Source organism: Apis cerana, linkage group LG16 (genome assembly GCF_029169275.1).
Source record: "Apis cerana isolate GH-2021 linkage group LG16, AcerK_1.0, whole genome shotgun sequence".
Taxonomy (NCBI): Eukaryota; Metazoa; Arthropoda; class Insecta; order Hymenoptera; family Apidae; genus Apis; species Apis cerana.
The window spans coordinates 5,805,001-5,826,649 of NC_083867.1; the positions used below are offsets into that span (position 1 = coordinate 5,805,001).

Here is a 21,649-nt window from a genome sequence, read left to right on the forward strand (position 1 = left end):
AAAACATTTTAATTGAAAAAAATAAATTTTAAATCGATTAGCTAACACTTTTGATACACTTATTAATTAAATATCACAATTAACGATACACTCCGACAAGTACGACAAAAAAAAATTATTATTCTTCATTTAAATGAGTATCTTCGTAACAAGAAATCAAATTGAATCGAGAAGAATCGAAAATAATTTTAATAACGAAAGTGTGTACGCACGTAATGTGTAAACACGAATGAAGTGAAAATCTTAGAAACCTGATCGAACCGCATTCACTCCTGTTATTCGGAACGATCATTCATCATTTCGAGCTCACGTTAAAAGATTGTATTTACGCATACACCGCGTACACAGTGATCGGGACAGTGATTCAGTGATTCATATGCATCACTACGTAGACACTATCATTCTCGATATTGCTGCAACCAACAGACATACTGCCGCCTTTGGCCATTTCAATATCGAAATCGGCACGGCATGACATTTTCGGCAAGGAAAAAATTATTCACGGTAATAATTAGGGGAAACCAGTAATGTTTACGTTCACGTGAATCGAGGAAAAATCTTCGTACGCGGCAAGCTTTCACTTTGCGGGCAACATTTGAAAGTACCCGCATACGTATTTTTCACGCCGAGAAGATATAATTAAATGTGTGCAAACACGTAACAACTTAATAACCTTCGTGTGGAAAAATGATCGCGCAGACGGATAATAAATTTTTTCTTTTTTTTTTTGGAGCAAACAAAAGGGTGTTTCCCTGTTTGATCTATTTCTATTCAAACAACTTATGATGAAATGAAATTTCCCTCCCTAGACGACCCAGTTATTTTCTTAATGAATTTTGCCGTAATGGAAAGCCAATATGGGAATCTAAATTGGATCCAAGACTTGAATAGACGCAGTGAAATATTTCTAACTGCTGAAGAATAATTAATAACGTATAATATAGTTACGTAATTGAATATAAAGGCAGTAAATAGCTTTCATAATAATGAATCATTCGAATCGGCAAGGAATAATATATGATCAATGGTTTTCATTTCATTTCTATTTCTATGCCGTGTATATACGGTAATGGGAATAATTGCGTTTTATCCAGAGATAAACTTTGCTGACATGAGATACGCTTCTTAACACAATAAAACAATCGGTTTAGCAAATTGTTTCGGTAAAAAAAAATAATAATAATAACAATAATAATAATTTCGATGCTTGTGTCTAAATAAATCGATTGATATTGTTCAAATTGCATCCAAGTCACTGTGGGTACGTATCAACGTTCTTCTATAAAAAAAAAAAAGAAAAGAAAAAGAAGAAGAAATAGCGGTTTTCAACGGCAGATATTTCATAAAATGTATGATAATATTTATATATATCGGTTAGCAATAAATATTATGAAACGTACGAAAGACCTTGATGATATTACGGAACGATCATACTCGTATTCTACGATGGTAGAATGGTGATTTTGTGAATTTAGAAAATGATATAATGATCTTCCCTCGGTGATAACATTTTATTTATCGATCATTATTGACACAAATCCTTTCATCAAATATATTCTTCTGATCACAATAAACAGAAGGAATCGCGCTCAATAATTGAGAATTAATGAATAGGAGGATTATTTCAGAATTTATTATAATATAGCATATAGAATATAGTATAGCTTTATGTCGTATGAAAGTTATAGTTCATATAAGCATTCACAATGATTTATGTGTTTATACGTTTTAACGTTTTAATATTAAGGCTAACATCATTATGTAAAAGGAAGCATCATTCTCTCATAAATAATGTGTTGTGCATGTTGCTCTTATCGAGTACGATAACGTAATCGGTATATAATATAAATTAAAATAATAATTGATATATCACAATTACGTATTTTTATAAATATTAATATATAATCGTTTAATCTCCATTCATTTAAGAGTAATTTTGTTAATGAAATATACCCATTACAGGACGAATCTTCCAAGAGAAATAATGCAGATACCCGATTTTCCAATGAAGGAGGACGAAGGATCGTCATTTGTTCATCACAGCATAATTCGAGAGTATCTTTGGGATTATGCGAAACATTTTAATTTATATCCGCATATTAAGGTAATTTCAAAAAAAAGAAAAAAATTAACAATCTCGGATAAATCTCTGTCAACTAAGTGATCTCGATTGATATTTCATCAATTTTATTTCCAGTTAAACACACTGGTGAAACACGTAGAGCCAGAAACTTTGCGAAATGGCCAGACGATCTGGATGATCACATATCAGGATTTAGAAACTAAGGTGGAAACGACTAGAACGTTCGACGCCGTTGTCGTGTGCAACGGTCATTACACCGTAGGACACATTCCACACATCCCAGGCATCGAAAGTTTTCCTGGAGAATCCATACACAGCCATCAGTACAGAGTGCCGGAAATGTTTGCTAGGAAGAAAGTTTGCATTCTGGGTGCATCTTGGTCTGGTATCGATATCGCGATGGAAATCTCCCAATACGCCGAAAAGGTAAACGTTATTTACGTATCTTGTCTCCAAAGAAATTATACGTTTCGAATTTTGTTCACAAGAATAAAATGAACACACACATGCAGATATATTTGAGCCACAATCTACCTGAAAGTGTTGGTTCGCAAATGTCGAACGTCGTAGAGGAGAGGCCTGGAATCCAATCGATTCAAGGAAACATATTCATCTTCCGCGATGGTTCCACTGCTGAAGTAGACAACTTCATATATTGCACCGGTAAAAAGACTTGATCTCCTTCGTACATATAAATGATCGAGGTATCCCAAATTATACATTAAACGAATGATGTCAGGGCCCTGTCGAATTCTCTTCAGGCCTGAATTGAACAAAAAAATCTACGATAAATCGAACATTACGCCTTACTTTTTTTTTTTTTTTTCCATTCTACGAATTATCACACTCCAAATTTTGTCCCTCGGTAGGACCCTGACCTTCTCGTTCGAATTTTCAATACTGCAACTTCGATGAAAATATTAATGTTTTCAGGTTATAAATTTACGTATCCCTTTATGTCGACTAAAGTTGAGATGCGTACGGACGACAACCACGTCGAGCCGATTTACAAACATCTGATACACATGGATTATCCGAATTTATTCGTGATGGGATTGCCCGGAATAGTAATTCCATTTCCCATGTTCCATCTGCAAGCTCAGTATATTTTAGGTATTTTGGAAGGTCAGATCAAACTGCCTTCAACCAAACAAATGTACGAAGAGTACGAGATGGAGAAGAAAGCTCTGCTTGATCGTGGAATTCCGGTATACATTTAATGCGTATAATATTTAATATTTATTGATTGTATGACCATAATCAGTTAATTAAAATGTGATAATTTATTTGAAAGAAAAAAGAAAAGAAGAAGAAGAAGAGGACTAATGCTTCTGTGTTTTGCAGCTAAGGCACATCGTCAAGCTAAAGGAACGACAATGGGCGTACTATGATGAAATAGCCGCGGCTGCTAAAATTCCAAGCTTCCGTCCAGTAATCAAAAAGATCTACGATCACTCGAACGAAATGCGCGAGAACGATTTCACCACTTACAAGAATTACCAATATCGCATAATCGACGATGAAAATTTCGTAGCTTGTTACTGTAAACCTTGTTAAGGCTTAAACGCGAGGACCAGATATTTCAGATAATGATTATTTTGAACTGAATCAAAGTTCGCAATTGCTTCGCATTCTCAGTGATACTGCTTGCTCTTTTTCTTCAATTAAAAAGCAAAATCACGTCAGCGTCTTTATTTGTCGGGCCAGAAATGTTAGTGTATACATTGTCGACGCAAAACAATTCGTAGGACGCTAGAAACTTCGAACGCGCAAATTCTTTTAAAGTTTCGCATTCTTTACGGTGTGAAGCGCGTGTCGAGACGAGAATGAATACATATTACGAAATCGAATGCATTAAGTAATGCTTATGGGTATAGAAATGCGTTTGATGCATTTAAGTATCATTTATAAGATACGTTTTAACGCGATTGCGAAAATTGCACCTGTATGTGCATAAAGAACGCGTCAGTTGTATTGTTTCTTATATCGATTAAAAATGAGGTACATTGTACAAACTATTAAAAAAAATATATATATATTTTTACAAACGAGATAAATACCTGTATGAACGTAAAACATAACGGATAAAATTACTATGATATAAATAAAATTATTCTGATTGCAAATTTAGATTGTTGTTTCTATATTTTATACATTTATAAAATTAAAAATTAAAATATTATTTTATTAAATATAGAGTTAGTAAGTAAAATATAGATAATAGTCTTTGTTAATAAATTTAAATTATCGAAAATTATTTTAGAAATAATGAGCGAAACAAATATTAAATTTAGTATTTTAAATTTCGTTTGAATTTCGCGCCAATTTGCAACAAATGAGAAAAGCGCGCGCTTCTGCTCATTTAGTGGTGACATTTGAAGTGATTGGTCGCATAACCTAAGTGTAGAGTGAAAAATATTTTATTTTTACAAATAAATTCCAAGATTGTTAGAATAAATGGAAAATATTCAAAGCAAAAATTCTGTTACATCAGAAGAAGGAACAGCACAGGAAAATCATTATGTTCCGGAAGAAGAGAAAGTTGAAAAGACGCTTCTCAATGTTGAAATACTCGATGATGCACCAGCACCAGTTTATCAAATACGTCCGCATTTACACGAGAAGTACTCTCATTAATTATATATATTCTTTATTTTCGTATTTTATTTTGATTGATTAAGAAATTTTTAACAATTTTGATACCATGTTTTTAATTACATGAATTAAGTTTGTTTAATTACTTTTAATGTTTTTTCATAATCAATGATTTTTTATTCTATATATATTCTATATATTTTATTATTTATTACTCCATGTATTATTTTAATTATATTTTATTTATATTGAATTTAACAATACAATTGATAATTAATGATTGATATTTAATGGTTAGAATCATAAAGTATATCTTAACAAAGTATATCTTGATTAGTTTATGATGTGAAATCAAACAAATATTTTCGATATAGATTTAAGCCTATGAGTGCTAAAGAAGTTATACATACCGTATTATTCGATCAGCTTTCTGAAAAAACTTATAATGCTCAAGATGCTATTCAATGGACTAAAGATATAGCAGATATAATTAGAGAAAAAATTAAAGGTGAAGTCTTCTTGGTTTAGGATTTCATCAAATAATAGTTAAATATAGTAATAAATACAAGTCAAATAATTTTAGATATCGAATAATTTATTATATACTTTTAGAATTAAATTTTAATCGTTATAAATATATCGTAAATGTGGTTTTGGGTCAACAATATGGTGCTGGTGTAAAAATGGGAACAAGGTGTATTTGGGATGCAGAAGCAGATACATATGCATATGATAGTTTCTTAAATGTAAGGGTGATAATTAATTTTCATTTTTTAAATGATTGTACAATTACAATATTTGGTTAGAAATATAATTATAGATAGATAGATAGATAGATACATTTTCAAATAAGAATAAACACTGTTAAGGATACAATATTTAGTATTTTGTTATCAATGAAAAAGATTTAAAATATTTAAGAATAAATGTCTTAAAAATAATTAGATAAGTATAAGATACAAATATAATAACATTTTTTCAGGATACAATATTCTGTGTGGCTACTGTGTACGCTGTATATTATTATTAAAAAATGTTTACATATTTTCAAGTATGATGCCAGAAATATTTATTATGATTGTAGGATTTTAAAATGATACGAATGGTGGAAGAATAAATATATTATTGATTTAATGGAATAGACGTTTCATTAAAGTAGAAGCTACTATTATTTATTAACACATATTTTATAGAATTATTAATGGCACTTTTAATTGGCAATTTTTACATATATTTAAAAATATTTATATTCATGTATTTTATAATGCACATATTCATTTTTTTTTTATGAAAGTGCATTATATTTACATGTCTTTATTTACTAAAATTATTATAGCACCATAATTCACGGTATTATTTCATAATTATAGAAGTTTTTTAAACACGGTTGAAGGCACTTTGACATATAATTATGATTTTTACTTATATTTAAATATAAATATTTAAATTATTCTAAATTATGAAAAACATATCTCGTGCCTTAATAAATTTTCAAAGTTCTAAAAGTCTTATAAACTCTATTATAATTTTTGTTTAAAATTCTACAATAATATAAGTATAGTAATATAAAAAGTATGTAGGAGTTTATTATTGCATTTTCTTTATTTTGATATCTTCAATTTTTGGGAAAATTCATTAAAACTATTTTTGATCTCATGAAATCTTAATAAAAGTGTAAAATGTTTAGTTCATAACAAGGCATTTTTGTATATAAATATTATGTATTATATAAAAAATATGAAACATAGAATTTATATAAGAAGTATATATAAGAGTATTTTTATAATAAAGTGAATGAAAAAATAAATAAGTTTTTTTTATTCCTACGAACGCAATAAATGAGGATACGATTTTACACTAAATAAAATCCAATTATATAATATATATACAATAGGATGAAAGCAAAATATCGTTCGTATAATTTATTTTAATTTTTTGTTTTATGAAAAATTAAAATAAAAATATAACTTTACTGTTTGCAAAAATTATTTAATATGAAGATAGTAATAATTAAAAAAAGATATTAAAAATAAAATAAAATATGATACTACATTTAATTTCTTTTAATTATTACTCTTTCAAATTAAAATTATATCAAGTTTTAAATATGTATTTATTTATCGATGTAATTATCGATATATATATATATATATATACACATACATAATTGTTGACAAACGAGAAATCAAAAAAATATTTGAAATTTTACTAATTATTTCGTAATTTCTTAAGATTATTTCTTCTTTTTTTTTTTTTTTTTTATGTTAAAATTTTTTTTTCTGCACATATGACGGAAGACTGATCAATTCTGACGCGCGATCGTTTATGACTAATAGATTGCTCGATCATTTGAAACGTATTAATATTAATATTAAAATAAGTTACATAATTACACATGGCAAGGCACAGCAAAGTGGTAGGCAAACGGGTACGACTGCTTTGCCGCTACTCGATTTCGTTTTGCTTTTTGAAGACGCTTCGTATTCGTATTTTCCCTTAGCTTTTGCCCATCCTCCCTATAATAATATATTTTTATTATTTTCATCGTATTAATTCATTACACGCGCAACATGAAAATATCCTTAAAAATTGGAACCAGAATTATTCATCGTCAGAATATTTCATCGTAGAATATACTTTACATCGTAATAACAAGAGAATATTATTCTTGAAAATATACTTACACCAGCCTGCGACATAGCCGCGTTACATTCTTCTTTTTTAGTGAACTCTGCAGCTCCTGGAGGATAATAAACCGGAGGCCCCGCGACATTTTTACTTTTCACTTTCGGCGGTGTGTGGGGCACAAAGTCGACTTCCTTTTTCACTGCCGGCGAGTCTTTCTGTTGTTCCTTTTCCCTTTTTTCGATGTCTTCCAGTACCTCGCGCTAAAAGAAAAAATGAAATTAGAAGAAAAACAATTTGCAGGACAGATCGCGGTAAATGTTAGAAAGAATCGTCTCTACCTCCGTGTCGGAAAACGACGCCATGAGGTCTTCCAACTTTTTGGGAGGGGTCTGCACGTTGTTAACAGGCTTGGCTCGAACATCCTCGACCGGGAACGGTTTAGGTAACAAAACCTCGTGGTCTTCGGGGTTCTTGTTCGGTGGTATCGTTGTGGTCGTGTTCGATAATTTATATATAGTGGTGGATTGCGGCTGGGCGCTAGATTGTGGTGGCGATGTATAATAATTAACCGGTGTTCCCGGTTTATCAGGTGTCGGGTGTCGTCCGCTGGACGGTGGCCGGCTAGGATAATGTTCCTCGACTCGATTTATAGTTGTGTGGGTCTCGCTTACATTCGGCGGTTGGTTCTGGTAAATCACCGTGGTTCCCGGGTGATCGCCGGCCGGATATCCATTCGGGTACGTACCATCCACTTGATAATACTTCTCGTTTCTCGTGATGGTCGTTTTGTTCTCTATGGGTGGTGGCGAGCCAGGGTGATAGGACGTGGTCGTCGGATGACTCGGCCTTCCACCGTGATGTTCCTCCCGATAGAATTTCGACTCTTGGTGAATCGTGGTGGATTTCTTGGTGACATCCGTTACAGGTGGCGGCGGGCTACTGTATCTCGCCGGGCTTTTAGACGGCACGTTCTCGGTCACGGTTTGATAGGTGATCGTTTTGTCCGCGGTCGAGGTGGTTCCTTTCGGTATCGTGTACGTGATGGTTTGATCGCCTGGCAACACCACGGTTCCTGGCACGTTGCCACCTGGTAGATAGGTTTCAGGTGGCCCTGGTAACTCGTACGTGTACGTCTTGATGGTGGTCGTCACTTTCGTGTTTGGACCCGGTGCCAGGTTGATGGGTACCGCTGGCGTCGGCGATGGAACTGGGATGTACTCCACGTTTCCGTATTCTTGGGCGGCAGTCGTCTTGTGCACGGTCGTCACAGTATTTTGTTGCACCGGTTCTGTTTGGTAACCTGGGTAACGTTCTTTTTTTCATTATCGATTCGTGGAATAAATTCTTTTGAAAATTATTCAATTCGCTTACCGCTCGAAGATTCTGCGTGGATATATTTTACGTCCCTTTGAGCAGCCGGGAGAGGGGAAGTTTGCTTCGAACGAGACGTAGAACTGTCATTGTACACCTGAAACGCGGCCATCCTTTTTTTTATATTTTTTAATTCGTATATCGTGCGTAATTTTTTAACGCGATAAAAATTATCGCGGGAGACAAAGTACTCACTAGTTCTCTGTTCACCGATTTGCCAACCGGTTCTATGCCACGTTGCATTGTGCTTTCTTCGTAGGTCCTTTCTCGAATATCATCGCTGCAAAGTGTTGTAACGTTACACGATGTATATCACGATGTGAAACAAACGATGTTGCCGGTAACATAATATTTAAATGCACAATTTCACGATCGTGAAAAAAATAAAGGAGAAAAGGGAGCAGCGAAATCGAAATATTATCTTGATTTCGACGGGTTTGGTTCCTCTGAAGTTTAATAAAAGATACGCGTATAATTTTGATTTTGGCAACGATAAATACTAATTTTAGTATTTTCGTTCGCTTTGAGAAAGAATAGCACTTACATCATAGCCGCGCTGGTGTTCGTTAACGCATTGTCAACCGTCCATGAATCTGAAATGTGAAAAGGAAATTTGATTAATTTTCAAAGATTATCCTCATTACATTTTCCCCCCTCCAATTTTCTGATTCAAAGAGTTGAGAGAATTGAAAGCGAGCTCTCGAACGAACGACCATCACCCAGTAACCCAATGACAATGGGCATCCTTGCGCCTCAATGTCACCGATTTTTCGATCCGATCGGGATTTCCATTCTTTTTCTCTTTTTCTCTTTCCTCTTCTCTCCGTAGCTTGGCGGAGGGACGGAGAAATCGGGTCAACCTTCTGTTACACGCAACCCTAATATGGATATGGTTGTGTATCGTGTGTTACCGCAAAGAACACACACACTCTGGTCGCGACGTCGCTTCCATATAGAGAGGCGACCAGCGCGGAAATCTTCTCCGCGCGTATAATGGCGTTGTCGTGTTACCTGCGACCACGGTTTACCGGAACCTCGTAGAATTTCAGAAATTGCGACACCTAACAACGCCGCGTCCCCCTTTCGCGTAATGCATACATTATTAGACGTAATGTTTCACGGTGAATGAGCGTTTCGCGTTTCCTTTCGTATTTGCGTTAAATTCGTCTCTCGAATTTATGCGCCAACTTTGCTCCGTCGTTACCTTAATTGTACGCTCGTTTCGTTTAATCGAACCGTGTGGATATAACATTCGTCGTTAAACGACGGTTAATAACATTTTTATTATAAGCTCTATAAGCTCTTGTAATTTTTACACAGATTTTTTACACGGGATAATTCCATTCTTATTGTCTATTAAATTTTTCTCCGATGTTACGTACGATGTTATTTATGTATGGATATATATTCCTCGATTTTTTCTTTCTGATTCTAAAGATATCAAGGTCGAGATATCAAAATTCGCATCCTCCGTGTGTTTTATTTGGCTTTCTTTGCCTCTCTCTCTTTCCAGAATCTCGATATCTATAACTCGTAGTAGAAGATGGAATAAAGAGACGAGGGAAGATTATTCTGGAACGTTATTTAAATCGAACGATAACTATTCCATCGATTCCTTCGTCTCCTTCATTCCTTTCGTTAGGGGTGGGCATTTAATCCCATTTTACATTTAATTTTATTCCTAGTATACCGAGAACCGCGGTTAAATGGGACTCGATTGATGAGAAGGAGGTGGCGCGAGGCGAGGGGTACTCCCTTCGAGTGTCCCCGCGGCAACGAACTTACGAACTTACTCCCTCGTTTTCCCGTTCTCATTGTTAATTAACCGTATACCTGCAAGGCCGTTCCACGCCTTAAAAGGAGCGACACGAGAGTGGCCAGAGCCCCCTTCCTTCCACCATCCGTTTAAAACGCGCCAGCGCTTGCGCGCGATTCCTCGCGAACACGCCCGAGGGTTCGTAGCTGTGCATATCCGGCAAAAAGCTTTTCATCCAAACTACCGCGTTTCTCTCTCTTTTCTTTCTTTCTTTCCCTCTTTTTTTTTTTCATCTCGAAATCTTCCGCCTTCCGGTTTCCGGCTTCGTTTCGAACGAGATTCGAAGGCGCGTCGTTTCAATATCTATCTGAAATTGGAATTCTTCCGTATTTGGAATCGAAGATCGAGGCGATCCGTTTGAAGGAAAGATTTGGGGCGAGGGGGAAATGCGCTTGGTCCATTCAAAGAAGATAAATGAGATATCCGCTCTTACCAATTGGTTTCCCGTCCAGAGTTTTGTTATATTGATACGACACTTGTTTGTAAGCGATCGTTTTACTTTGTCCGGGTTGCACCTGAAACAGAGATTGTCCCATCGTATATTGTAAATTTTTTCTTTTTTTCTTTTTTCTTTTTTTTTTTTTTTTTTAATTTATAGAAATGTTCGTCGTCGCGTTTTACTACGCGAGACAATCGTATTCGTATTATACTTTTGTTTCTACACTTTTTATTGCAACATATCTTTACGTATCCATCTCCATTGTACATTTTTTCCTTTTAATCGTCGTAGAAGACACATCAAACTTTCTTCCCCCTCCTCCCCTCCCTCCTTCCCTCAATAATTACACATTCGAATCCACGAGTTATTTTACATTTGTTCCTGTGCAGCAATAAAGATATAGATATTTGCCTTGCTCGGCCGACAATCTTTTTTATCTCCGTGCAAATTCTTTTGAAACGTTTCGACTCGATCGACCAAAAATCTCGCGAGAAGGGAAAAACAAAAGGAAGACAAAAAGACGAAAATTTAATTGCCTCGAAATGACAATTACCTCTCGTGATCGCGTATTTGCATAAAAATCCATGGGATGTCGGGGGAAAAAAATTGCGTAAAGTCTGTCGATACACGCGTAAACGCGGAACGTTCGAGTTTTCCCCGAGGTCGGTCCCCGATATCCAATTAAAAAACGTAGAACGTGGAACCAACGCCGAACGTAACTCGTCACAGATTTCGATTTTCGTGGCCGAGCCGTGTTATTTCGTATGCAAATTGGAATAGGCGGTGTCCTCGCGCGGTGGGGGCCCCCTTAAGGGCCCCGCGGTTGTTTATCCCCGCGAGATGCGCGCGATAAATTGCACGCGCGGAGAACTAATCTACATTTTCATTGAATGTTACGACTAGCCGGGAAACTGGTCGCAATTACGCCCCTGTAACGCGTAACAGCAATCTTGCATCTTTGCATGATCTTCTAATGTACGTATCTCGTAAGACGTCAGATTTATGACACCGCATTCCGTATGAAACGAATCGTCTTATTTCTCCGATGTTATCCGGTGATCGCATGGCCATTGTGGAATTCATAAATTCTTTTTTCTTTTATTTTTTTTTTCTCGCGAAAATAATGGAAATTTTCATAAGAAAAACTCTGCTCGATGGATCTGATATTAAACGTTAAAGCGAATTTAAATAGCAAAGGTTATTTTTTTTTTTTTTGTTATATCGTGAATCGCCATTGAAGTGATATTCTATATATATTTTCTTTCTTTCTTTCTTTCTTTTTATGAAAATAATTTGAAATTTTAAGCGAAAGAAACTTTTGTTTAATATATTGTATATTTTCTGATTTTAAATTAAAGTTTGTACAAAAAAAATAACAAAAACTATTCTTGTTACGTAACGTAATCTTGCATATTGAACATAATTTTCTCGATCCATAAGTTAGACGAGATGATTTAACTCTACGTTTCGAAGTGTACGCTATAATTTAAAATAAGATTGCACATTTGGTCGAGTTGTTTCAGTTGAACTTTCGGATCAAATTTTGCGGTGATTGCGCGTCAAGATTACGAGGCTTTACTTTAGCGTAAGGCTGATCTTACTGTTTGAAACAATTCTAATATATTAAATAAATACAGATGCCAAGTACCTCGAGGCCGATCTCGTGCGATGCAATCTCTTTGACATATAATTGGAACCGTCAACAAAAGAACGTGAAAAGGCAAAAACTAAAATTATGGTGCTTGCATATCCGTCTAGTCATTTTCGAACTGGTTTTCTCCGTTAAATATACATTAGCGACGCGTTTCGCTCGACTAAAATCCAATCGAAACACTCGTTATAGATTCAATGTAAAAAAGTTCTTTTAAAATTCGAAACCAATATTGCATCGAGCACCGCTCTTTTTTTTCATTCATCGCGTTACAATTGGAATTAGCTCGAATGAATATTGCATAAGGCAATTTTGCTTTGGATTCCAATCGTTTTAGTAATTCGCTTTTTTGTTAAAGGAATTTGTCGAAGAAAAAGTGTCCCCTAGTGACCCCTAGTAGCCCTAGGGAACTCTAGCGATCGCGTAGATTGCAAAGCTTCGACTTTAAGGTTCGAATTTTCGTTTAGCTTTCCGTTTCGTAAATTCGAAGTAAATACAATTTAGTTAACTCACATTCTGTAATTCTGAGTCGATGAAATCCAAACCGGGAATACCGCTTGGTGCACCACTCGGCCCGGTGCTCACGTATTTTTCCGTGGTGGTTGTCATCGTTCGAGTCGGTGAAATAGGTCTAACCCATTAAAGAATTTATTTATTTATTCTTTTTTTTTTTTTTAATCTAAAAAATTGAAGTCTACCCACCTGCCTTCGGAAACAATCTTAGTAGGATTCGCAGCTACTCGATACTCCACTTGAGGCGAAAGTGCCCTGCCACCGCGACTAGGGGTGGCACTTCTTGAGACACTTGTTTGCAAATCTTCGAGGAGAGCGTCTGAAATCATTAAACAGTTCGCGTAATTTTTTGTATTGAAGATAACGATGCCCTTGTAAACGCGTAGTTTTTCGATAATAGAAAATAACAAAATTATGAAATAAATAACGCGTATCTTATCACGAGCAAAAAAATTATTATATCGAATACATATACGTATACGTCGTATATTCTCGACAAATTTGATCAAATGGATGACTAATTTGATTTATATATAATGAAAAAAGATATTTATAGTTGTGCGATTTCTTTGACTCTCGAACGAATAAAGTTATTTTCGTCGTTGATATCATTTCAGTAATTATATAAAAATTATATGAAAAATTGAGAAAACAAAATACAAAGTATGATCAGTGGTTCCGAAACAAAATATACGATGTGATTTATTTTATACGTACGTTAAATATAATTAATGATTTAATTAATACGACTGGCAAGAAAGCTTATATATAATGACGTAATTTAAAATTGTTAATTGTTTATATTCCCGACAAATATTTTCGATATAATTTCGTTCCAGGAACGAAATCAATCATTCTTCTAGCGATAGCGCAGAAAGTCAGAATTAGATCGAGCAATCTCGTTCAAATGACGATCGAGTTTCGAGTACGAATCTAATCAACTCATCAAATCACACGTATGACACATTGGTCGAAAAAGAACGAGCCAGGTGGATAGGATTACACCTCTGGTGGCACATTTAAAGATTTACCTAAGTTGTTTTCGAGGCTGTTGGCCGTGGTTGTCGACTGGCTCTGGCCAGATATAGGGCCACCATGACTCACGATCTTTCTGCTGGTGTGCGTTGTCGTTCTCTCCCTCACCGCGGCTGACATTGCGCTCTTCTTCAAATTCCCTGCCTCACGAGGTCTGGAGGACGATTTAAACAGGAAAAAAGTAAATCAGAACCGTTGTCTCCGTTTAAAAATATCAAAGCCCGAATTTCCCGAATTTTTACAAGCTAACGGTTATCTTTCCGATTAAATCAGTCTACAATAAACGAGTCTCTGCAATTCTTTCGTCGAAAGTTTATTATTAGAACAGACTTTTAAATGAATCTCCTACATTTTTCAAATTTCGAGATTCCTTCTATTTACTTTTCCAATTTTCCAATCGTTCCAAAAATTTTAATATTCCATTTCACCCTCGACCCAATCCGATCCAATCACGATAATCCTATCATCGGCTCGTAAGGGTTTAATTAACCAAGTAGTCGATTTCCTAGAACGCTTAGGCAATCGATCACCTCCCCCCAAGATTACGATTTCCAACGAATCATCATCGTCAGGTCGATTAAATACGTGATACGTGACGCGATACGAAAATAAGTCTCTCGTCGGATCCTCGAATCTAGCTTGCGCAAGCCTCGATCATCGTTTCGATAATCGATTTCGATACCCGAAGCCCTTCTCTTCCAGCTTCTTCCCGCGAGAGAAATTCCGCGGATTATCCTTGTTATTCCTTCTACCCCTCCGCGTGTCGAACGGAACAGTGCATCTATTTATAGACGCTGAACGTTTATAAATATGGCAGGAGATTCGAGGAGACGGAGTGGGGGGACTGGATCCGCGCGCGCCGCTGGAAACTTTCGCGGAGAACACCTGAACCCGGTTCAGAAGGCCCGTGTTTAAACCGAGCTCGCAGCGGGCCGGTGGCATTTCGAATCAAGTGGGCGCGTTTATGCGTTGCGCCTCTGTTACGTTCCACAACGTGCGGTGGAAACTCGCGTGCGAGGATTATCTTGGACCGGCTCGATCGACCAAGTGTACGCGTTTACTTGCTTGCTACTTGTGTTGCACGATTGAACGCGATGTTTCTTGAAAACTAGTTTTGCAAGAGGTGTATTAAGAGAGGGGTATAATCGGCCACAGCGTGGGCCGGTCCCCGGAGATTTGCCTTTGATTGGACTTGGCTGACGTTTGGGTGGCGAATTGATTTATGCGAATCGGTTCACCTTCTTCCCTCTCTTTGGTGACGAAATAGAGCGTCGAGGATTTTATCAATATTAGTAGGGTAATTTCGCAAATCTTGCTGGTTATTCCGTTTGAATTAGGGGCAATTATACGAAAAGAATTATTTCGACTCTTATTTCAGGCAAACGTTTATCGTGAAATACAATATTTTGGAATTCTTGATAAGTAAATACGATAGTAATTTGATTTATTTTTAGTTTTTTTTTATTCTTACGTTCAAATAGAATCCCGTTCGAACGAGATATATTTAGAATTACTGATTCGGAGCGTGTCAGAGTGTAGAAAGTATTTCCACGGGAAACGCCAAACGGCGGCCGGTTGTTTTATTCCGGCGGAGACATCAATGCGAATGGGGCAAAGGGGCCAAGGAGGTCTTCCAAGAATCGAGGAGGAGACTCGCTCATATGATCGCCACTGAAACCTTGAAACGCAAACTCGGACGGTTTCTAGAATTCGTATTCTTCTAATGAATCCTCGGGATAATTCGAGGGTAAAATTTCTCTCCAATCACGATTTACGTTATGATTCACGCGGAAAAGAATTTTTCAATGTTATTCTTTCCAAATTGTTTCTCGCCAATTTTATCGCACGATTTTTGTTTTGTTTCTCGAATATAGAGACGAATTTTTTCCAAATCTGTGGAGGAGAGGGGGAGGAAATTGAATGTAAATAATTTTATTATTTTTTTTTAATTTTCTAAATCGAAATTGTTAGAAATGAATTGTCAGAAAATCTATTTTATTGCGAATTTCTAATACGCTCCTTTACCGTCTAATGAATGTTATCACGACAGATTTTTAAATCATCGCAAGACTTTATCGTTAAGACTCGTTGGAATCGCACAATTTATATTAATTCTCTATGTTTATTCTATCTTGGCTAACTTCTTCACCGCTTCTTTTAAATTGATGAGTCATATCAGTAAGAAAAAAAAAGAAAAAAAAAAGACTATACTTGCATCCGCAAAATTCCAAATAAATAAATTCCTTATTATTTTGATAAACGTAATCGTTATTCTTATATTAACACCATTGCGCTTTATATATATATATATATAAAACGACTTTTTATAAAGATTCACTCGAGTATACTAATTTAAAACACGTGTAATTACACAGCCGGGTGCACGAATTCCCGGACGTTTTAATTAATTTCGTCGATGCATATTCAACTCGATGAACTGCGGATCAGATTGAATCGTTGTTTCTTTAACGTTTTACGTCGTTCTTCCTTATCTTTCGATATCGTATTTTTCAACGCTGTCCTCGTTGTTTCTTCTAATTTTCTAATTTTCTGAACCACGCGATGCTTCTTTTCTTTCCTTTTTTTTTAAGCAAATTCAAGGGTTAAAGATTGTTCGAGTCGATGCGTGTAAGCGGTACGATATCCCCGATAACGCGGATCGTTAACGCAATGTCATGGTAATGGTGACATTGTGCATTGTCGTCCAAGGTCTTTGTACCAATCAAAATGACGATGATGACCGCAGTTGATCCGATTCTGGGAGCGATAGCGGTCGCGCGAACGTACAGTCTTCGTTAAAAGTTTTTAAGGCTCGTGTTTGAATTTTTTACCTCAATGTTTATTTCATACCTATAAAAAAAAAATATAAATATACACTGTAAAATAAGATTTCAAAGTAATTACTTCGGACGAATACATAAACAGATCGTAAAAAATTTATTATCGATTCTTGATAAAAATTTTTAATGGCTCTGTCACGGCTTCGATTCATTAAAATATATAATTGATATTTATAGTTCGTATAATAACGAAAGAAAACTGCATCGGGTTGGAAACGTTGAAAATACGGGGAAATAATTTAAAGGGAATGACGAAATTAGCCGTTTTACTCGTATACAATTGTTAAAAGCTGCGTTGGCATAAGTTACTTTTAAACCAGCTACGACTCATAATCAGCGCGAGTAGTGATTCAAGTCGATTACACGTGCGTTTCTTTTTTATTCTTTTATTTTTCCTTTAAAAATAGTAATCGATCGAATCGGTACGTAATCTCTTTCGATGCTTCTTCTTTCTTTACCTCCACCTTTTAACCTTCTCTTCCCAATTGAAGGAAAAGATTACACATCGCACACAGATTACAACAATAAATAAAGTTCTCGAATATTAATTTAACAACACAGTTAATACTCTCAGCTTATCGTTTATATCACTCTAATAATAGAGTTATGCTATTCCTTTCTATGATTCAATCCGGCAATCTTGCACGACCGATCACGATCAGATATTTTTGGTTCAGTTTTAACTGTGCCTCGGTAATAAACTGTCGAGGGCGAGTCGAAACATTTTCGTTGATGATTTGTTTGCATCGTGTTCCCTCGTGTCGACATTCGACGGAAATGCGGCTAAGAAATTTCAAGGACTTTTCGATGGCCTTCGCCAGAATGCAGCACTCGCCTCAATGAAATGATCCATTGGTAGCAAACGCTTGCCACTCAGAGGTGAAAGGTAACTAATCGACCACTCGCGATAGAAAAATTACCAACGCATGTTAATCGTGATACTTATCTGCTGTCTGTTTTTCACGCGAATAATCATGCTTGCAAATAAAATGCACAGAGTATTTTTTTAAAAACAGAATTCTCCCTTTTTCTTGATTGTGATATTAATTTAACCGTAACTGCCTTGAATAATGATTAATTTGTAAGCGTAAAAACCTGATACGTATCTCGTTTAGCTTATAATTCGAAAAACGAATATAAAAACAGAAGAAAATGAATATGCATAATTTATAATGTTACAGCTATTATCGAACGGAACATATGTCGGTACAACATACTTATAAATACACTGACAAATCGTCGCCTAGATAAAAATTTATAAAAGTAGAACATTTTCTTTTATCCATATTTTTTTCGAATTGCGAATATCTCGGTCCGATAAAATCGGGAGGGAAAACAAAGCTCGGCTAGTATAAAATTAACGACATTTGACATCACGTGGGCGATGGCAATGGTCCAGCCAACTGGCGCCCGGAGTTTCATTCCATTTCCACTTTTTTCTTCTACATTCTGATCCATCCGTTCTTTGTGTAACTCTATAAATATAATACGAATTTTATGAAAGAGTAGCGAAATCTTTCATAATCTTTCTGCTCAAGAATTTTCCATCGTTAATCCCACATTTTAAATAGATTCGTTTCTTCCTTTTTTTTCCTAATTTTCTAATAATAAATAATAAATATAAGCACAATATCTATTTCAATTGAATTTACTTTTTCTTCTTTCTTTCTTCCCAATTTTTTCTCTCGTACAATTTTTTTGTCCCCGATGAAAACGTTTCTTAATTGCGGTCATATCTTCGCTTGTATCATTAACGCATGAATATTGCATCACATTCTCGATGCGACACGGTTGAATACAAATGATGTGGAACGTAAAAATATCGTAGAAAGGTGAATCTGTTCGGTCAATCTCGTTGTTCTGTGATTTTCCTCGACCCGATAAGAAATCGGATGATCGTGTTCGTTTCTCAGGATGCGACTATGAGAAAAATAAATCGGCGAATCCACGTTTGTTTTTTGGCTCATCGCCCAAAGGTGGGAGTTTTAATAAACTGTAGACGAATCTGTTTTTGGCGTAACGCCTATTTTTGTGCCCGCTTTCGTTCCTCGCCGTCCTCTTTTTCTCTGACGATTGAACGATTACGTATTATTTATATCCATACCGTTTCTGTTTTTTTTTTCGTCTGTTGTTTACTTTATTAGAGTGGGGGGGCACAACTTTTGTATCGATAAATATTGACGTTGACGGTTGCGTTTGACGCAAAATGCATTAAATTACATGATCCGTAACTCGCTTGCCGATTAATCCATTTTCATCTTTTTGTAATATTCATAGGATCTGATGTTTGAAATTATGAAATTTATATTCCTGAGAAATATCATTTTTATCAAGAATATAAAGAAACTATAGATGTATATATATAATCCGAATTAAGATACATAATTATGGAAATGAATTCACCGTGATCGGTTACCATCTACAAATAATTACCATACTTCCACGCGTCTCCCGTTTAAAATTCTCGTCACAACTCGGGCAACGAAGAAAAAAATTTATTATCCGAAAATTACATCGTCATCGAGAAATTGATTCGACGCTGGAGGAGACGACGCATACTCTTCTCATAGATAACATTTTTTAATCGCGAATTTACGACAACAATCGAGCAAGAATGAAAACGTCAGGCGATATAACGATGCTTCTCTTTTAATTGCGCTTCTCGACTCGAATGTCACTGAAACCATCTCGCGCGCACGATCCTTGAAACACGCCTAACATGGATGAAAGATCCACGAAGAAGACGGAAAAGTGGGAGTTGACCTTCCGCCCATCTACAGAGAACGAACGCCTGCTCACTGGGTTACGTTCATCCATGGGATCGATCACAATAATTAACGATCGTATCGTGAAATATCATGGTACGCCTCCTAAGGGATCTTAATTTCGCCGATACACACGGTTGTCGGTCGGAAAATCCTATTTTATTTAACCGGCGGCACGGTTGAAAGATTTAACTCCTTTTACTTTGACATCGCTGTTCAACCTGGATCACGAAAGTGAAAGCGATCTTGAAATCTCGCCCACTAGATATATTTTACCCGTGATAGATAATAATTTTTAAGGATTAGCGCATATCGTGGCGAGGTAAATTGTTGGAATCATTATTTCTTGTCAAAATCCCGACGAAAGAGTATTATAATAAAATGCTCGAGGATAAATATCCCTGATTTTTCTTTCGTGATTACAAATGATATAAGTACATTATATCTATCCTTCTCGAGTTTATTATCATACATTTACATGTATGAAACGGTGGAATAACAAAAAAAAAAGCTCGAGGCTGAGTAAAAAGTCTAGTAATAGCTCGTCTTGAACGTATCCATGTATAATCACTTCCTCTCCACGTAGGAAAATGTTGTGTTTGAACACATGTAGAGGAACAAGCGTAGAAAACTTTCACGAGTGAATTTTTTGATCGACGAACAGGACGTTGAAAAATATGACAATCGGGGTCAGGGTCACGAGGAAAATTCGCGCTATGATTCATTTTGGTTGGTAAAATAAGCGCGTGCTCGTTTGAAACGATACGCGAAAACGGGATTCGGATCGATGAATCTTTTTTTTTTTTTTTCTTTCGCGATGCCTCGAAAGATCTCCAGACGAGTAAACGTGAAACGCGTTAACCGGAGACATGGCTTATAACGACGGCCACTGTTCGCCTGTACAGCCTCTCAAAGGCGGCGAGAGTTTTTCCACGCGGCGAGATTAATTGCTCCACGCCATCCCGGCTAGTAGTGTATTGGCGGCGGCTGCATTTACGGTAATTCAATGTAAATAGGGGGAGAAGAGGGGGGGGGTCTGTCGATCCTTGTACCGATACAATCGGTATTTGACAAATCGTATTTAGTCACGCGTCACTGCTACCACGCGATCCAGTTTGCGCCTTTAATTATACTTTCTTCGGTATTCGATTTATTGGCCGTTTTGCCGCTGTCTTGAAACGATTTATAAACGTATTGAGTTAACACTTCTCCATCTGTCGACTTCGAAATAAAACTTAAATAAAATTTGTAGTAATTTTCTCGTTAAGAAATTTTTTAGAGGATGTACTCGCGGATGGAGATCGAAGGAGATTATTTTCCTCTTCTCGAGATCTTTCTTTTCAATCCGAGGTCCAATTGTGCATTTAATAACGCGTCGTCGATCGATGGGGGAGCCGACAAAGTGTATGAAATATCGGCGGATTGAATAATTCAATGCGAAGCGGAATATATTCGGGATTGTATGCAAACGATATTAGTCTAAGGCGGATTATTTATTATTTTACGGATACGAAAAATATGGCTATTTGATTTAATATTAAATATCGAGTTGATAATAATATAATTCAGAAGCGATATCAGCTTTATTTTTTTCAGGATTTAAAATATCGTAAATATTTAGAACGATATCACGAGTGTCATAATTTTGAATATAAGTGAATTAAAGATCGAACTTACCTCGCGAGAAAGGGTAATCCGATATTCGTAATAAAGCACCGGTAGTTTCACCTTTCGGTTGTTCGTTACGTCGTTTTTCGTCGAGAAATTTCGCGCGTCGAAGAGATCGATCGTCGATCAAATCAAAAAAGCGTCACACGTGACACCGTGGAGTGCCCGTCCAATACTGACTCGATCTACTTTGCGTTTTACTCGCGAGTGCGCATCGCGGCGCAGGATTAACTTTTGCGCATGCG

At 36.0% G+C, this 21,649-nt stretch overlaps 3 protein-coding genes across 6 annotated transcripts in view; 2 read left to right on the forward strand and 1 right to left on the reverse strand.

The window, feature by feature from the left end:
* LOC107993237 (uncharacterized) overlaps positions 1-4,213 on the forward strand; it is a 5,790-nt gene extending 1,577 nt beyond the window's left edge. Inside the window, exons 3-7 of the mRNA XM_017049566.3 lie at positions 1,963-2,104; positions 2,198-2,509; positions 2,596-2,746; positions 3,017-3,291; positions 3,428-4,213. Coding sequence (XP_016905055.2) covers positions 1,963-2,104; positions 2,198-2,509; positions 2,596-2,746; positions 3,017-3,291; positions 3,428-3,640 — 1,093 coding nt within the window. The 3' untranslated portion in view covers positions 3,641-4,213. The remainder of the gene's footprint in view (positions 1-1,962; positions 2,105-2,197; positions 2,510-2,595; positions 2,747-3,016; positions 3,292-3,427) is intronic.
* A 215-nt stretch (positions 4,214-4,428) lies between these two features.
* Positions 4,429-5,817, forward strand: LOC107993232 (dynein light chain Tctex-type protein 2B-like). Of its 2 annotated transcripts, XM_017049554.3 has the most exons (4): positions 4,430-4,707; positions 5,053-5,186; positions 5,291-5,424; positions 5,661-5,817. In XM_017049554.3, the coding sequence occupies exons 1-4, from the start codon at positions 4,541-4,543 to the stop codon at positions 5,706-5,708; spliced, it is 483 nt and encodes a 160-aa protein (XP_016905043.1). In that variant the 5' UTR covers positions 4,430-4,540; the 3' UTR covers positions 5,709-5,817. The 2 variants fall into 2 exon arrangements, with proteins under 2 accessions (XP_016905042.2, XP_016905043.1); XM_017049553.3 differs by having other exon boundaries at positions 4,429-4,707; positions 5,291-5,817.
* Positions 5,253-21,626, reverse strand: LOC107993236 (proteoglycan 4). Of its 3 annotated transcripts, none has more exons than XM_017049565.3 (11): positions 21,414-21,626; positions 14,128-14,285; positions 13,286-13,415; positions 13,097-13,214; positions 10,927-11,008; positions 9,222-9,270; positions 8,873-8,957; positions 8,678-8,774; positions 7,645-8,606; positions 7,363-7,566; positions 5,253-7,194 (listed from the first exon to the last, which is right to left on the reverse strand). In XM_017049565.3, exons 2-11 carry the CDS (start codon positions 14,249-14,251, stop codon positions 7,060-7,062), a joined length of 1,986 nt encoding a protein of 661 aa, XP_016905054.3. In that variant the 5' UTR covers positions 14,252-14,285; positions 21,414-21,626; the 3' UTR covers positions 5,253-7,059. The 3 variants fall into 3 exon arrangements, with proteins under 3 accessions (XP_016905054.3, XP_061942704.1, XP_061942705.1); XM_062086720.1 differs by having other exon boundaries at positions 7,645-8,618; positions 21,414-21,621; XM_062086721.1 differs by lacking the exon at positions 14,128-14,285 and having other exon boundaries at positions 21,414-21,581.
* Between the last annotated feature and the right edge of the window lie 23 nt (positions 21,627-21,649).

Bases quoted from the DNA above. Each gene is read 5' to 3' on its own strand.
- LOC107993236 (XM_062086720.1), bottom strand. From the start codon at position 14,251: ATGTCAGCCGCGGTGAGGGAGAGAACGACAACGCACACCAGCAGAAAG. The intron at 9,271-10,926 runs GTAAGAGCGGAT...TTCACATTTCAG, and splicing joins TCTGGACGGGAAACCAATTG to ATTCATGGACGGTTGACAAT. The intron at 7,567-7,644 runs GTAGAGACGATT...TTTTTCTTTTAG, and splicing joins CGTCGTTTTCCGACACGGAG to CGCGAGGTACTGGAAGACAT.
- LOC107993232 (XM_017049553.3), top strand. From the start codon at position 4,541: ATGGAAAATATTCAAAGCAAAAATTCTGTTACATCAGAAGAAGGAACA. The intron at 4,708-5,052 runs GTACTCTCATTA...TTTTCGATATAG, and splicing joins CGTCCGCATTTACACGAGAA to ATTTAAGCCTATGAGTGCTA. The intron at 5,187-5,290 runs GTGAAGTCTTCT...ATATACTTTTAG, and splicing joins AATTAGAGAAAAAATTAAAG to AATTAAATTTTAATCGTTAT.